The sequence below is a fragment of the Choloepus didactylus genome, chromosome 4 (genome assembly GCF_015220235.1).
Source record: "Choloepus didactylus isolate mChoDid1 chromosome 4, mChoDid1.pri, whole genome shotgun sequence".
In the NCBI taxonomy this organism is placed as follows: Eukaryota; Metazoa; Chordata; class Mammalia; order Pilosa; family Megalonychidae; genus Choloepus; species Choloepus didactylus.
Window position 1 is genome coordinate 67,427,269 of NC_051310.1, and position 18,232 is coordinate 67,445,500.

General features: G+C 45.0%; 1 protein-coding gene across 1 annotated transcript in view; it reads left to right on the plus strand.

Annotated features, from left to right (window-relative positions):
* Positions 1-18,232, plus strand: part of OCA2 (OCA2 melanosomal transmembrane protein) — a 386,050-nt gene that overhangs the window by 296,172 nt on the left and 71,646 nt on the right. Inside the window, exon 23 of the mRNA XM_037832810.1 lies at positions 8,641-8,734. Coding sequence (XP_037688738.1) covers positions 8,641-8,734 — 94 coding nt within the window. The remainder of the gene's footprint in view (positions 1-8,640; positions 8,735-18,232) is intronic.

Consider the following 18,232-nt stretch of genomic DNA (forward strand, 5'->3'; position numbering starts at 1 on the left):
AGCTCAGACACCCGCAATTCCCCTTTCTTTTCTAATTAGAGGAAGAGGCTTTATCGGAGAGGCCCGCTAAGGGTGAGGGAAGGGGGAGGTCAGGGAAGGGAAAAAGGGGTTGACGGTGGTTCAGCGAGGCTGGAGCTCAGTGTTGGTGTGGTGCCCGGGCGCTTGACAATGGCTTCGCTGCAGCGGGCTGGGCGAAGGTGAGGGGTTTAAAGTTCAGGGGTTCAGAGAAGCTGGAACTCGAGGTGAGAGCGATGTTCAGGTGATTGAGAAGGGCCTCGCGGTTGGCGAGTTGACCGGTGGCGTTGAGGTCGCGGAGGGTTGGCTGTCATCTTGGAGTGGGGGGGCGTCAGAGGTGGCGAGTCGCTGATACTGGATTTGCACGAACGAGGAATAAATGGCATCCGTTTGTTTTCTTACAAGCTGGACAATTTTGCGGATGAGGCAGGGTCCTAAGATGAGAGCTAGAATAATCATTAATAAGGGGCCAAGAAAAGGAAGGATGTCTGGGAGGATGGGAGTGAAAAAACTGGACCAATAACTGGTGGCTTCACGATCTCTTTTACGCTTTTCCAGTCCTTCTCGGACTCTTTTTAGGCTGTCCTCGACGAGACCTGTGGAATTGGCATAAACATAGCACTCTTCTCCTAGGGCGGCGCAGAGGCCTCCTTCTTTGAGGAGGAGAAGGTCAAGACCTCGGCGGTTTTGGAGCACTACCTCAGAGAGGGAATTGACAGAATTTTTTAGATGGTGAATAGCGTTTTGTAAGTGATGAATGTCTTCGTCAACAGCCGCCCTGAGGTGAGATAGGGCGGAGTCTTGACTGGCTAGTGCAGCGATTCCGGTGCCAGCGCCGGCAAGACCTAGGAGGGAGGCAATTGTAAGGACGGTGATGGGCTCTCGCTTTTGCAGTGGGGCAGGAGTTGCAGTTTTTTCCAGACGGAGGAAGAAGTCTTCTTCGCTGTGGTATAAGACCCTAGGGATAAGGACAATTAGGAGGCAAGTTTCTTTATATTCATTGATGACATTCGTGCTGAGACAGGGGGTAAGTCCTGTAGAGGAGCAGAGCCATTGGGAGGAGTTATGAGGAATGAGAAATTTGGCAGAGCTGCTGGGAGATGAGTAGCTGGCACAGGCAGTGAGGTCGGGAGAGTTACTGGAGCGAGGGCGGACGCACTTTCCCGTATAGGAGACTGAATGAAAGGTCAGGGGGACGGCAGAGGTATTCCAATTGCATTCCAAGGGGCTGTTTTCTGTGCTTTCTGAAAAGGAGAGGTTGGAGGCAGCGGGCTCGTATAGAGAGGAAGAGGTGGAGAGGCAGAGCCAGCAGGATGAGGTAAAATTGGGGTTGGAGGAGTTTACTGAGGCAAAGGCGGCTTGGATGAGGCTGAGGAGGGGAGAGGAATAACGAGAAGGGGGTAGAAAAGGTTGGGGTGGTGAGGTTTGCGATGCGTTGTTTGCAGCTGAGGTGTGGCTGGTTGGAGCTGAGGTGCGGCTGGAGGGCTGTGGAAAAAGGGGGTTAATGACTTGGTTGGGACCTATGCCAGAGGGTGTTTTTAAAGCAGTATTTTGGTATGGTTGGTTTACAGCCTCCTTTTTTATTAGAATAAGTGATTCTCGGTCGGTTCCTTTCTCATAGATTCTGAAGCCCTAAGTTTGACTGAGTAACCAGGAGGGATTAGTGGGGAGCTGCACTGTAAGATTCAGATGTGTGCAGGATCCCTTACTTTCTTGGCCGAGCCAGTTAACAGTAGGGAGTTTGCACCCTGTAGGGGCCCACTTTAGGGTAAGGTAATGATCAGGAACAGGAGGCTTCCAATTAGTGGTTAGTGTTTCATACCCCCAGTATGCACAGTAGTACTCGTTGGGGGAATTGCAGTACGATTTTCCAGGATTTGAGGATGGGCACATGTAATATTGGGCCTGGGGATCACTTACCTTTTGAGCGCAGGTTTCTTCGACTCTGGAGACAAAGGTGGCGAAAGGCTCACTCGGCTCCTGGAAGAGCTTGGTGAATTTATTAGGCCGACAGGCAGAGCAATTGGTAAACGCACGTAAGGCGATGCCTCTGAGGACAGTCCAGAAGGTAGCAGGGACATTAATATAAGCAGACGCATTTAGAAATGCTCCAGTGCCCAAATAGGCTTCAGGGGGATGATAGACTCCAAGGGCTGCGTCTTGCTCACTTTGCTGAGCAGCTTCTGCCTGGAAGTGAGCACGCCAGTCAACAAACTGACCGGGGTTAAGAATGGAACGGGCAAGCGAGGCCCAGTCTTGGGGGACGCAATAGTCCATGCCGAGATCCTGCAGTATTTGGGAAGCGTATGGGCTACCTAACCCGTCCTCCCTGACGGCCCTGCGAAGCTGCTTGATAGTATCTGAGTCAATGGGATACCAGTCATACGGTTTCTGTGGGGTGGGGGCAAGGTTAAGAGGAAAGCAGCGAAAAGCACGAGAGAAAGGAGGACGCGCTTGCAGAGGGCTTGGCGCGGGAGTGGGGGTAGGGGGAGCGTTGCCCCAAGGGTTGCCTTGAGGTGTAGAAGGCAGCCAGGGGTTGTTAGTCGGCAGGGTGGAAGGAGCGGCGGCAGCTGCCGGTAGCGGCTCCGAGGGGGAGCTCGCCGAAGGGGGAGGTGGGAGTGGGAGGCCCCAAGCGTCGCAAGATGGCGGCGCGGTGGGCGTGGCTAAGACACAAGATGGTGGATCAGCCCCGCCCTGTGAAAGGGTGGGGCCCAAGGCATAAGATGTTGGACTAGCTCCGCCCTGTGAAAGGGTGGGGTAAAGCGTATGTGGTTTCCGGCTCAGCTTAGGGCTGATGTCATCGCTTGGATTTAATGGGGCCTCGATCAGGGGGGAGGGAGCCTTGAAGGCAGGAGCGGATGGTTATCAAGGTGGGGAGCAAGCCGGGAGGGAAGCGCTTGCTCTCATGTTCCATGGCATTAGTGACCCGATCAATAAGACGATCATAAGTAACAGGGTCCCAAAGATGGCAAGTGGTGAGCCATGGGTTAAAGGGCAGCAGGAGGTCCCAGTACACCTGCAGCTGCCGGACAGACACTTTACAGCGATGCGTGTCTAGGAGACCCGCTAGAGCACGAACTTGAGGTGCCTGACATGTAGATATACGATTACCCATAGCTGAGGGGGGAGGAGGGGGGATTGCTCCCGAGCCGGGCCTGCCCGGCTGGCGGGGAGGAGGAGGAGGAGTTGTTTACCGAGCAGAGAGAATGAGATAAGCTGTGGCCGCAAGGCCGAAGGAGACGGCGAGAGCGGAAAGCAGTGCCCTTTGGCAACGGGAGTAGTCGGGGGGGGCGGTTGCAAAGAGGCACACAGCACCAAATGAGGAAACCAAGATACAAAGAACCACAGCAAAGTAATGGAGGGGAAGAGGGAGAGCGTTAGGAGGAACGGGGGTCATAGAAGTGCGCATACAAGAGGACGCAGAGAGCGTGGGGGAAGGGAGGAGTTCCTACTGGATGAAGAGAGCGTGGGGGAAGGGAGGAGCGGCTTCAGAGCAGTGAACCTCCTACGGCTCCGGAAGCGGCGAGGGAGAGGCGGCCCTTACCTTGCAGGCGAGGAAACGGGAAGCTGGAGAGGCGTCCGGGCGAGCGATCGACCCGCTGAACTGTTGTGTGGAGACGTTTCCTCACACGGGGCACCAGTTGCGGTCGCGGTTACTACTTCTAGGGGGAGAGGCGGCCGGTAGCCGAGCCCTCAGCTCTCGGGGCTGCTCAAGGGGTACCGGCGGCGGGGGGCTCTTTCCCGGAGGCGAGGGCGAGGCGGAGGACGTGGCCGGGGTCCTCGGCGGGAGGCGTGCAAGGTATGGAGGGCGGCGATAGGGACAAGACACTCTTCATCCAGTAGGAGTATGCGCCAAAGAGATTTATTCAGGGGTGATTACAGGTTATATAGGCTGGTAAGAAGGGCAGGGCTGGAAAGGAGGTGAAGCAGCCTTAAATGGCAATATTGAAGGGATAGGGGCTAGGATTGGTTCTGAGAGAACGCCGGAGCCGTTGCAGCGGGGCAGGGGTTGTTCTGGCCACGGTGCATGCGCGCTGGCGGTGGCAGGAGTGGCCTTGGCACCAGGGAGTGAGTGGGTAAGATAAGGAAGTGGGGAAAGGGCAGTTGGGAGAAAGGCGGTTTCCTCCGGCAAGCCTCCCCTGCCCGTGGCATTTTGGGTGAGGAAAAGGGAGCTGCCTTGACCTCGCTCCCCAGGCTCGGGGGGGCTGCAGAGGGCACTCACGCCCGTACCTACTACCCTCCCCAGGGGGTGATAAGGTCCCCTGGCCCAGGCCTGGCAAGCCGAGGTACAAGCTCAGACACCCGCAGGCTGGTCCCGGCTCTGCCTCAGGACCCACTCCTCACCCGGATGGGGATGGCCGAGGCCCTGTCTCTGTGGCTACCCCTGCCCCATACTCCGTCCTTTTGCAGGGATAGAACCATCGTTGCCTTGCCTCAGGGTGGGATCCTCCAGGAACAGGGGCAGGGCCAGGGGGTGGGGGCAGGAGCAAGACAGGGTACAGGGGCAGAGCATGTGGCTGAACTCAGCTGCATTTTGGCCTAACTGGACACGTGGGCTCTCTGTGCCTGGACTTTCTGCCCCCAGACTTGGCCTGCAAAGCTGCCTCTGCCCTGGAGTGAGCAGGGTGCCACGGCTGCCTCAGACTTCTGAACAGGAAGGAGAGTGCACAAATACTGTAAATGAACTCCAAAATCCAAGAAAGTCTGGAATAGTCTCCCCTAAGATACAGAGAAATGAATGCAAACCCTCCCCGCTTCCTCAACCTGAGGGTCAGAGAGGGACATTATTCCTAAAGAATAAGTAATGGTGGTGGCAAGAATGGAACATCTTTGGAGGAGGTTTGGGGTGGGTTCTCTGGGGTGGAACCCTCTAAGGGCTACAGGTGGGATGAGAACCTAAAATAAATCCCCGAGGCTTTTACAGAACTATTAAGATCTGAAGTCCTATATTGTTGATGCATTAGCTATGTTTTATCCTTAGAGCAAGGCTGGGGGTGCAAGCTTTTAAGACACAATGTGAACCGTGAGCCTGGCTTTGGGTATAGAAGTCTTGTTTGCCATCTTTGAGTTTCAGGGAGCAATGAGGGAAGGGAAGAAGGGAAGAAGGTGTATTCAGCCCTGAATAGTTTTGGAACTAAGCCTCCCTTACAGAGCCTGCTCCCTGAGAGCAGGTCAGTAGCTGTGGGCTTCCTCCAGCTGAGAAGTCTTGCAGGACACTTTTATTTGTTTTTATTTATTTTATACTTCTCTATGTGCTTTGCATTCCAGGAACACACAGACAGAACAGTGCTGGGTTATGGGGCCTAGTGCAGTTCTGAAAGTGGGAACAGTCATATCCAGATGCAGAACAGCAAGTAACTGTCATGTGACCTCAGGAGACTGTTGAAACTTTCGGTCTCAGCTTTCAGTTCTCACAGTAGCAGAATGACAGATAATTCCTGTGGGCTTTGGGCAGGATTCCAGGGCAATGCCTAGACACAGAGGTTGCACAGGGTTCCAGTGGGGGAGCAGAAGGGGAGTGATATGGGCCCACTACACTGAAGATGAACTGTGCATTTAAGGGTTTTTTTCTTTTCCTTTTTTCTTTCTTTGTTTCTTTTCATTTTCCTGCAGTTTCCTTATAATATAGATCATGGATTTCTTTATATTTCTTTTGCTCGTGATTTGTTGTGCTGCTTTACTCTGGAGGCCAATGTCTTCCCTCCATTCGGGATACTTCTCCGCATCTTCTCTCTCAGCATTCCCTTGGCCCTGCTCCCGACAACCCTGCTCATCTTCCGTTCTTAACCTCTCTTCTGTTTCCCACGTTTGCCTGACTCTCCCTGCTTCACTCTGTGTGCCTTTGCTACGAACTATCTTTCAGTGTGGCATTTCTTTCTTCAGCTGTAAACAATCTGATTGTAAGCACTGCCACAGATTTATTCATTTCAGTTGCTGTAGTATTCTGCTATAGAATTTTAACTTGATGCATTTTCAAATCTGCTACATCATTTTTTTTTTACATCACTTTTTATACATTGTTTCTCTGCTGAAAGTTTCAAGCTTGGCCTTTATATTTTGCTCCCTAAATATAGTAAACTTAGATATTTTCCCATCTCTTTCTGATAATTCCAATACCAGTTCTCCCTGTGGTTCTGTTCCTGTTAGCAGTTGTTTCTGCTAGTTCTTTTTTTGTTTGTTCCATTTTTGCCTTCTTGTGTGTCTACTTATCTGTAATGGTGTGCTTGGCACTGCATTTGAACCATTGCTTGTGGAAATAATTTGAGGCCAAGGTTGGGGCTATTTTCCCCTAGAGGAGATATGGTTTGCTTCTTTTGGGCACATGGGGGCACTAATATTTGGAATCGCCTATATCCAATTGCAGACCTAGATGTTTTCTGGGTTAATCAAGTCAGTTTTTAGGGGTAGATTTGCTTCTTGTTCAGATTCTATGCTGTTCAGACTTTGGGGATCCAGCCTAGAATGAGGGGTATTTGTGACTGATTCACAGATTTCCGTGGATGGAGGGCTTTTTTTCTGCCATGCCCATGAGGCTTCAAAATGTTAAACTGTCTCTCACTCACTCACTGCAGATTGGTGAGTGCCTCCAGGCAAGCTTTGCGGTGCCAGCTTATCTGTTTGTATTCTTGGTCCTGGACTTTTTTAGTGTCTTGTTAGTTCTTTGGTACTTTTAATAAATGTGTGAGTGTGTGTGCAACAACACACATACATTATTTTTTAGTTGTCTTTATCAAGAGAATTAACCAACTTATTGATTGTGCAATAGTTAGGAGCAGAGGTACACATAAAGTTTATGATGATGTTTAGTAAAAGTATTTAAAATATTCGATGGTTATTTTGTTACAAGGTGCAAGGTATAACACTGTGGAGAGAGACAGGAAATTTTTCTGGCACAATGCCCTGAACAGGTGAGGGGGCTTCAGCCTTCTGCAGATCACGCATGGCTCATCATGGTAAGGAGAAGAAAGGCCCAACAGTGGATTGCTTGGTTGCTCTGATACCAGGTATCTTCAGTTTTCTCAGGAAGAGAGGAAGCAGGTAAATCAGCTGAGTGTGGGCACAGGAGAGGAATGTTATAAGAAGTTTGAGAAGGGAGAAGGTATGAAGTATCCATATGGTGACTGAGTGGTTACGTAGACTGGGGAATGGGTATGAATTTCGGGTATTGTTGCGGGTCCTTGGAAGAGTATTACCAAACATTTAAAAGAAGAGCAATCAGCATGGCTGTGTATTAGACCCGCTACCTGTTTTATGTTTTTCTTCAGCTGTGTTTAGCCTCGTGGGTGCTGGCATGGAGCAGATGGTGTCTGGAGAAGGGGAGACATGACACGGAGATTACTAGAAAGATTACCATTATTGGTAATGACATAATTTAAGTTACGGCCATGGGAATGAGCAGTGTGTTTGCACTACTTTTTACAAATCAACCCACCCTTTTTTGCTTTGTTTTGCATTTTATTATTTAAGAGTCTTTGGTTACAAGCAATAGAAATCCAAGTGGAGCTGGCTTGACTGGCTTGATGTGAAGGGGTGTGTGTCTGCTTGGCTTGCATGTCCGTGTGTGCCAGGGCAGACCTGGCTCTGATGTGGCCCGACTGATGGGCTTGGATGGTATTGCCAGAGCTTGACCTTGGTTTCTCCTCCCCTGCTCTGATGGTCTTTATGCTGCTCCATTCTCAGGATGCTCCTTCTCTCATGCTGATGGTGCTGCAGGCAGTTCCGGATTTGTGTCTCACAGTTCACCAGTCCTCAGTAGAAAGAGAGAGTCCTTTCGTTAACAGTTCGTGCACGGATGTTAGATTGGAGAGAAATTGGCTGGGCCTGGCTCCTGTGCCCTGCACACTGATCGCTATGGCTCAGTGGGATAGAGGATGGAAGCCAGGCAAATTTACCATTCCCTGGACCACCATGTCAGGGTGGGGGGATCAAATGCTCTGTCTGGACAGCCTTGGGCCATTTTCCTCACCCAGGTCACTTGGACTGTTGTGTGTGTGTACATATGTGTGCATGCCTGCGTGTGCATTTTGTCTCCTCATGGACCATGCACACAGTCCACAAAGCCTTACCCAGATAGGCATTTTATGTTAAGGTAGATGCCCTTTGGTGAAAAATGCCAATTAAAGTTGTTCCTGGTTGCTCTCATCCCTATGGCTATTATCTCTTTTTTCCCAAAAGAACTTCCTATTACGTACTTTGGTCCTGGGATCACAACTGAGGAAGTGGTGGGTGCCCATCAGGGATTTCATTCTACTGCTCAGAAGAGCCACGTTCTCTCCTATTGCCTGTTTCCCCTGCATGCATTTTCCTCCAAAATATATCTAACACTTTTACCCACAGTGATTTTCCAATTGTTCTTAGCCTTTCCTGTTTTCAGGAAAGATAGAGCAGCTGCAGTCCTATCTATAAATGATTTATGTTACATACAAGCAGTGGATTTATTTTCTGGTGGTTAGTGTTGTGTTTTTCTTCCTCTTCAGATATTTGTAAAACAGTCACTTTGATCTTGCCTGTAAAATAATCATCAAATCCAAAGCTTGTGAGATGATTCAAATATATAGCACAACAAAAGGGAACCGAAGCCCACTCCGAGATAAGCTAACATTTTATTTTTAATTTTGATTTCAGGTAACGGGACGCTGATTGGAGCATCAGCAAATGTGGTTTGTGCAGGAATTGCAGAACAACACGGATATGGGTTCTCTTTCATGGAATTCTTCAGGTACCTTCACAACTCATTTTAAATTTCTGTTTAACTATAGAACCCCTAAGCTTATATTAGTTTAAAACGCAACACCAAAGCATGCAGTTCAACACTAGGAGAAGGATGTTTTTAGCAGTTAGAGACATTCTGGTGGAGGTGAATGAGCTCAGAAAAAAAAAACATGATAGTTTTATTGTTGGGATTATCTTTGAGCACAGGGGATGAATCAGACATCCTTGGGATTGAATGACTCAGGTTGAGTTGAGGAGCCAGAAAATGGCTGTGGACTTGCAGGTGTGACTTTCACATTGCTGTTCTCTTGGAAATTCCAGTGGGGGTTGTGCTCTGACTATCCATGACAATGGTGCACGAGTCGAGGATGATGTTCCTCCACTACATTGCACAATGGAGTGTCCCCACTTGCAGGGACTCAGGGATGCAAGACCGTGGCCAGGCTTGTCAGGCTTAGATGGGCAGCCAAGGCATGGGTGTTCAATGTGTGGGCAGCTCTAAGAGGGAAAGGACAGCAGAGAGGCCCAGGTGGTAGTGGCCTGGGACCTCACACTGTCCTGCTGCTGGCAAAGGGGAGCCTGCTCCAGGGGCTGGTCCTCTCCAGGGCCAGTGCCCTCCATGCCTGATTCCACAGGCACCTTGGGTCTCCCCAGCTCCTCTCTGAGCCCATGTCTCCACACAGTGCTATACAGGAAAAGGTGGGTAGGTGTGGCTGCAGGATTGGAATCATGACTGTGAAGCTTCTCCGAATGCAGGACTATGCAACTGATGCATAAATTGTATGATGGAAACAAATGAAGTTCAATTTTAAGACTTCTACCTTAACTGACACCATAGCTATTTTCTGCTTTAAACTACCATGCTTGATAAGTAACAGGTTGGAAGCAGATGAGTGGGCAGGATGAAAGTTAGTGGTCCCCATAAAATGGGGCTGCCAAAATGAACTTCTGTTCATTTGGTGTGGAACAAAACTCTTGTTGAAGGTCTCTGAATGTGCACTCACAACTAGAGTGTATGCACAGTGTTGCCCTCAGAACCAACCCCACATCCGGATTTGTAATGCATCTTTGGCTGAGTTCAGAATGATATGCAGCCAAGAGGGGCAGGGACAGAGTCAACTCACCTTTGGGAACACAGCCAAGAAAGAGGGTTCAGAGGCAAGACCTCCGGGAGTGGGGGTGGCAATATATTCATTTTATTGAGATATATTCACATACCACACAGTCATACAAAACAAATCGTACATTCGATTGTTCACAGTACCATTACATAGTTGTACATTCATCACCAAAATCAATCCCTGACACCTTCATTAGCACACACACAAAAATAACAAGAATAATAATTAAAGTGAAAAAGAGCAATTAAGGTAAAAAAGAACACTGGGTGCCTTTGTCTGTTTGTTTGTTTGTTTCCTTCCCCCATTTTTCTACTCGTCCATCCACAAACGGGAGTGTGGTCCTTATGGCCTTCCCAATCCCATTGTTGTAACTACTTTTTTAAGTTTATTTTGCATTTTAAATTTTGCAAGAGGTTCTTAGATATTCTATAATTAAAACTATGATTCTTACTCAATATGAGCATACCTATGTTTTTGTATTTAGGATTGTCTTTTCTATCTCCCAAGAAGTTAAACTTCATCTTTATTTTATCTAGATTTTTCCTGACTTAGTTAAAAATGTTTATTAAATTCTTCTGAGGTAATTGTACATTCACAAACACTTTTAAGGCATAATACAGAGAGATGCTGTGAACTCTTTAACCCAGAATCCTCCAATGGTAAAATCTTGCAAAATGACAGTACAAGATCACAACTGGGATAGTGACAGTACAGGATACAGTCAATGTGCAAAAGAGTTCCATCAACGCAAGGATTTCATGTTGCCCTTATACAGACACACCTACTGCTTCCCTCCCCCTCCCTGTCTCTGTTTTCCATTTTTAAATTTTGTCATGTTGGGAATGTTATATAAATAGAATCATGCAGTCTGTGACCTTTTGAGACTGCCTTTTTCCACACAGCATAACTGCCTAGAGATTCATCCAAGTTGTTTTTTCTATCAATAGCTTGTCCTTTTTTATTGCTGAAGACTACTTCATATGATATTATAGGCGCTCCTAATTTTTTTTGATTAATGTTTGCATGGTATATGTTTTTCTATCCTTTTACTTTCAACATCCTATCTGTATTGTTGAATTTGAAGTTAGCTTCTTGTAGAGAGGATATTACTATATCATGTTTTTTGTCTACTCTTCCAATCTCTGTCTTTTAATTGGTGTATTTAGAACATTTGCATTTAGTGATATGTTAGGGTTTAAGTCTACTGTTTTATGATATGTTTTCTGTTTGTTTTCTATATTTCTCATTCCTGTATTTCTCTCTTCTTTTCTTCCTGTGATTATTTGAACTTTTTTTAGGATTCTATCTCAACTTACTTAAAGTGTTTGTGAATGTATCACTTTTATAGTTTTTAGTGGTTGTTCTAGATATTATATACATCTATACCTTATCACAGTCTGCTGGTATTAATGTTTTACTACTTTGAATGAAGTGTAAATACTTTACTTTCATTTAGGCACTCTTGCCCCTTAGCCCTGTTGACCCCAACCCAGCAGAAATTAGGCATCAACTTGCACTGGCTAATTGCTTCTGAATGGGGGTGTAAGATAAGCTTCCTGTTGGGTCTGGCTACCACCAGGAAGCAGGGAAGCAAAGGGTTCACTCACACCACTTTGTAGCTGCAGAGTATGGAAGAAGCTCAGCTTCCTACTGGGCCTTGCTAACGCTAGGGGAAGAGAGGGGGGGAGTGTAATGCTACCTTGCCCCAGTTCACACCATCTCATTTCACCTCACTGATACTGCACTGGGTGGACTGGAGGCTCAACTCACTTTTTGACATTGTAAACTCTACCCTGGTGAGGGGTTTGTAGCATCACATGCTTCCACTGTGTGGAGAAAGAAAGATCAGCTCCTTGCTCTGCCTGTCAACACTACTTGCTAGGGGAATTGCATCAGTGTATGTCTGATGCCTAACAGGTAGAAAGCGGAAGATCATCTCTCTGCTTGGCTCACCGGCACTACATGGTGTGGGAATTAGAATGCTGTTGCCTGCATCTCCCAGGTGGTGGGCAGGAGACTGTCCTTCTGCTCAGCCGCACAGATACCACCCAGTGGGGGAACCATAGTGTACTGCATGCTTCCATGGGGTGGGTGGAGGTGGGGGGAGCTGCAAGACAAATTCCCCACATGGCCCCACTGATTATTCCATTGCTGTTTGGTAGGAATAGGGTGGGTTTTTCCAAAAAGGCTTGTTGTTGTTAGGTCACCCATTTCTGAGTCCTTTGGCTAGAGGAACAGACTCTTTTATGGCTTTTATCATCTGTGACTGTTATCAGTTTTGGGGTGGAGGCTTCTGCAGTACTTGGGAGGCAATAAGGCAAGCAAAACCATCATCTTGTTCTCAAGTTGAAAGTTTTTGAGTTTGTCCACCTCGTCCTATGCTTCCTATGCTTGTTTGTTATATTTCCAAGCATTTTGTAGTTGTAAGGGAGAGGACCTGGTAAAAATATTCCTACTCCATCTTGGTGGAACCAAAAGAAGCCCTTACAATTTCAAGTGTTAAAATTTCAACCTCTAGAATTTTCAATTTTAAAACCTTAAAATGTTTAATCTTCAAGATGGTGGCATGGAGAAGAGTGGAATTTAGTTAGTCCCCCTGGAGCAACTAATAAACAACCAGGAAAAACTATAAATAATCTACATCAACTGCCGGGGGATAACTGTGACTGTCCACACATTGTACACCAACCTGGATTGGGAGGAATGCCCGAGATCGCAGCATAAAATCTGTAAGTAAAAACTGTGGAACCACTCCGGAAGCCCCTTCCCCACATGGCAGGCTGAGCTGAAAGACCTAGCTGTGAGAGAAAGCAGCAGTCCTGGAGCAAGTGAATATAGCTCAGCCCAGCTCCAGCTGGGGGTTTAATGAACAAATATGGACTGCTGAATACAAGCTACAAACATAGACAAACACCAAACAAGCAGCAAAGTACCCTGATGTCACTCCCAGCAGTTGGAGAAAAAACAATTAATTAAAAAAAAGAAGAAAAAATACAGAGGCATTTAGAGATGACTGACTTTAGAGAGACAGAAAATGCCTGTGACCTGGGAAAGGGAGACTAGAAGACTGGGTGCTCTCTCTGACCAGTGGGCAAAAGTGGGGGGCTGTGTACTGGCCCTGAACAGAGGCTTTATGTCCTTTCCTCTTTCTCTCTCAACCTGAGTTGTTCAGTGGAGAGAGCCTCAGCCATTTTCAGTTTGCAGTGCTCTGACCCAGAAAAGGGTGGAGATAGCAGAGTCAGAGAGACAAAGGACCTATTTAAATGCAGATGATAACTCCCTAGGGGGTGTATCTTCCCTAAGAGGAGGGATGTGGGACCCAGCTCTACTACCTGATTTCCATTCAGAAGCAGACCCCAGAGCCTGGGGGAAAACAGCCAAAACAGAAACAACCTAAGCTGAGAATTAAAGGGGCCACACCTCCTTACACCAGTCAGGAGTGACAGGCTGACAGGCACCACCTGCTGGGCAGGTTAAAAAAAGGAAAGAGGATAGAGGCCTCACAGGAAAGTCTGTCAATCTTCTAAGACACACCCTCAGGGAAACCTGAAACTGAATATAACTCCATTCTGAGATTTGAACCCATTCGTGTATGGGAAAATCTGACTGGGGTAACTAAGGAAACCAGGTGTGTATACAACAGAAAACTACAAATTACACTAGTAAAAATGAAGATATGGCCCAGTCAAAGGAAAAAAGTTATGCCTCAATTATACAGTTGAGATATTGTTTCACTTTAGTGAAAAAAATCAATTAAAGATTTTCAAAGAAATATGCTAAATCAATTCAAAAACCAAGTCAATGAGTTCAGAGAAGCTATGGCAAAAGAGATGAAGGATATAAAAGAAACAATGGGCAAACATAAGGTAGAAATTGAAAGTTTGAAAAAACAACTGGCAGAATCTATGGAAATGAAAGGCACAACACAAGAGATGAAAAACACAATGGAGATATACCACAGCAGATCTCAAGAGGCAGAAGAAAACACTCAGGAATTGGAGAACAAGACACCTGAATTCCTACACACAAAAGAACAGATAGGGAAAAGAATGGAAAAATATGAACAATGTCTCAGGGAATTGAATGACAACATGAAGCACACGAATGTACATGTCATGGGTGTCCCAGAAGGAGAAGAGAAGGGAAAAGGGGCAGAAGCAATAATAGAGGAAATAATCAATGAAAATTTCCCATCTCTTATGAAAGACATAAAATTGCAGATCCAAGAAGAGCAGCATACCCCAAACAGAATAGATCCATATAGGCCTATGCCAAGACACTTAATAATCAGATTATCAAACGTCAAAGACAAAGAGAGAATCCTGAAAGCAGCAAAAGAAAAGTGATCCATCACATACAAAGGAAGCTTGATAAGACTATGTATGGATTTCTCAGTAGAAACCATGGAGACAAGAAGGAAATGGTGTGATATATTTAAGTTACTTAAAAAGAAAAACTGCCAACCAAGAATCCTATATCTGGCAAAACTGTCGCTCAAATATGAGGGAGAGTTTAAAATATTCTCTGACAGACAAGGACAGAGTTTGTGAAAAAGATACCCACTCTACGGGAAATACTAAAGGGAGCACTACAGATAGGAAAAGACAGGAATGAGAAGTTTGGAACACAGTTTTGGGTGATGGTAGCACAGCAATGTAAGTAAACTGAACAAAGATGCCTGTAAGTATGGTTGAAAGAGGAAGGTTAGGAGCATGTGAGACAGCAGAAGGAAAGAAGCAAGATAAAGACTGGGACTGTATAACTCAGTGAAACCTAGAGTGCTCAACAATTGTGATAAAATGAATAAATATGTTTTTACATGAGGGAGAACAAATGAATGTCAGCCTTGCAAGGTGTTAAAAATGGGCTGGTATTGGGGAAAAATACAATCAATGCAAACTAGAGATTATAGTTAACAGAAACATTGTATTATGCTCCCTTTAATGTAACAAAGGTAGTATACCCAAGCTAAATGCCTATAAGAGGGGGACATAAGAGAGGGATATGGGACTCTTGGCATTGGTGATGTTGTCTGACTCTTTTATTGTACTTTAGATTAATTCTGTCTTTCCTTTGTTGCTTTTTAGCTGTCATTTTTTTCTTTCTTTTTCTTTTCCTTTGTCTCACTACCTTCTTTGACTCTTCCTCTTTCTTCATGGAAGAAATGGAGATGTGTTTATATAGGTAGTCATGATGGTGGTGAATGCATAAATACATGATTATACAGGGTACCATCAATTGTTTACCTAGGATGTATGGTGGGTGAACAAAACCGTCTTAAAAACTGGGTTGATGAAGAAACCTTGAGGGCACTATATTGAATTAAATAAGTCAGACACAAAAGGACAAATATTGTATGGTCTCACTGATATGAACAATTATGATATGTAAACTTATAGACGTGAAATATAAGTTACCAGGATATAGAACAAGACTAAAGAATGGAGAGCGAACAATCTCAATAAAATTGAATTAAAAATGTTTAATCAATCTGTAGTTTATTTTGTTGAATTATGTGAAGTAAGGTGGCTAGTCATAAATTATCTATTTTTGTTTGAAAATGTGTTTATTCTTCATTAATTTTTGAAATATGTTAACTCTGAATAGATGTTATCATTTTAAAAAAATTATTTTGTATATTTTTTGGTGGTACTTTGAAAATATCATCCCATTGTCTTTTTGACTTCCATTTTTAATTGGAAAGTCAGCTGCTAGTCTTTTTGTTGCTTCTTTGAAGACAGTAGATTTTTTTTCCTTCAGTCTTTTAAAAATATTTCCTTCAGTCTTTTAAAAATACTTTCTTTGTTTCTCAATATTTGCCCAAAGGTGTTCATAGTAGTGGTTTTCTTTTTTGTTCATACCTCTTGGAGCATATAACATTTCTTGAATTTATGACAATCTATTTCACAGATTTGGAAAATTCTCAGTCTTTATGTCTTCAAGTATTGATTCTGGTACATTCTCTTCTTTCATCATGGGGCTCCAACTGCATATACTTTTGATGTTTTTTTTTTTTTAAATCATGCCCCATATTTGTTTTAAGCCCTTTTCTCTTTGTGCTGCAGTCAGAATATTTTATTCCAGTACACAAATTCTCTTTAGCTCTATTCAACTTTCTGTTAACTCATCCATTGAGTTCTTAATTTAAAATATTGTGTTCTTCATTTGAATAATTTTTGTTTATTTAAAAAATAATTTCTAGATCTATATTGAAATTCTTTATCTTATTTAATTCTTTGAACATACTAATCCAGGTTTGATAACTCCATTACCTGAATCTTTTCTTCTATTTCAGTTTTTTGTTTTGTTTTCTCTTGGTTCTCAGTCATATCTTTGGATCTTTTCTTCTATTTCATTTGTCTATATGATTTTCTCTTGGTTGTCAGACATATCTTGTCTTCTTATATAGCTGGTTATTTTTTTTGTGGGTGCCATATGAATGTATAAATTTTGTGGATATGTGTCAGTTTGCTAAAGCTGCTAGAATGCAATATACCAGGAATGGGTTGGCTTTTTCAATTGGGTTTTATTAGGTTACAAATTTGCAGTTCTAAGGCCATGGGAATGTCCAGATTAAGACATGAACAGGACAATACTTTCTCTGAAGAGATGGCATCCAAGGTTCCTCTGCCACATGGGAAGGCACATGGTGATATCTGCCGATCCTTCTCTCCTGGCTTCTCATTTTAATGGCTGTCTCCAAATGTCTCTGAGCATTTCTCTCTCAGCTTGTCTGGGTCCTTCTTTCTTCTCCTGGGTGTTTTCTTTATAAGCTCTCATTCTCCATGAGCACTCTTAAAGGGCTCCAGTGAAGGATTAAGACCCACCTTCAAGGGGCTGGGTCACATCTCCATTGAAATAGACTAACCAAAAGGTCCCATCCACAATAGGTGGATAAGAATGGATTACAAGAACATAGTCTTTTCTGGGGTACATAACAGATTAAAACTAGCACACTCCACCCTCTGGACCCCAAAAAGACATGCTATTTCCATATGCAAAATACATTCATTCCATCACAGTAACACAAAAGCCTTAAATCATTTCAGTAACAATATTGTTTAAGTACCAAGGCATATCAAAATCAGTTACAGGTGTGGTTTGTCCTACGACAAAATTCCTCCCTGGCTATGGACCTGTGAAACTTAGAACAAATCATCTGCTTTCAATATGCAAAAGAAGGACAGTCATACGATAAACATTCCCATTTCCATCAGGAGAAACTGGAAGGAAAACAGAGGTTGAAGGTCCCAAACAACTCCAAAAACCTGCAGGGAAAACTCCATTAGATTTCAAACTCTGAGAGTCATTTACAGAAAGAGATGTTTTATCCTTGTGGCTTGAGAGAGTAGCAGTCCCACCCTCTCCAAGGGCTTACACAGTGGCCCTGCTCTCTCCAAGCTTTGGGAAGGCCGCCATGTTATTGGCTCCACCCTCTTCAGACAACCAGGTGGCACCTGGACATTTTTCCATCTCTGGGTCACACTCTCAACACCTTAGAATGGTGGGGTGGCAGCTAGGCTCTCCCCAATCCCTGGGGAATGTGCTCCACCCTCTCTGAGGCCTGGGGCAGCAAAACTCTTTGTGAGCAACGGTGTGGCCAAGCTTCCCTCAATTCTCCAGGCATCTGAGAGCCCTGGAGTGGTAACTCTTCCTGAGCAATGGGGCAGAAGGGCCACCCTCTGCAGACTCCAGGACAAACTCACCCTTTCCACGTGCATGGGTGGGTTTGCTCTCCTAGCCTGGGGTTTCTTAGCTCCAGACATTAGCTTCCAGGGTTCTGCCTTTCAAGTCATTTTTTTCCTTCCATCTGTCTCTTTTTTATCCCTTTAAGTCCAGGCTGGCTTTGGTTCTATTTATACAGATCTTGGGGAAACAAACAAACAAACAAAAAAAAACTTGTTGGTTTGGCATGCAGCATATGGGGATCCCAACCATCAGACAATAGGACTTTCCAAAAATGCTTTCTGGATAATTCAATCTCCAAGCCTGGCTTGCCCTGAAATGGCTTAGTAGTTCCAGGTTTGGATAAATCCTCACATGGGACACTATCCTCTGGGGGCTCACTTTTGTAAGTCCAGATTTTCCAGACCATCAATTCCTGGTTTCTTTGTACCCAGGAGTTCACTTCTCAACTTATCCCTTTCCTCATGAATTTTACTATAAGCTGTGAGGAGAAGCCATGCTGCATTTTTCCACATTTACTTTGGAAAAATTCTCAGCTAGATATTCAGGTTTGTTGCTTTCATATACTCCCTTCCATCCAACAGCAGTGCTCAAGTTTGCAAAATTCTCTGCCACAGTCTCTTCAAAGCAAACTACACCTTTCCTATCAAGCTCCCCACAATTATTCCAGAATCTTCCCCTTATCAATTAACAAAGTC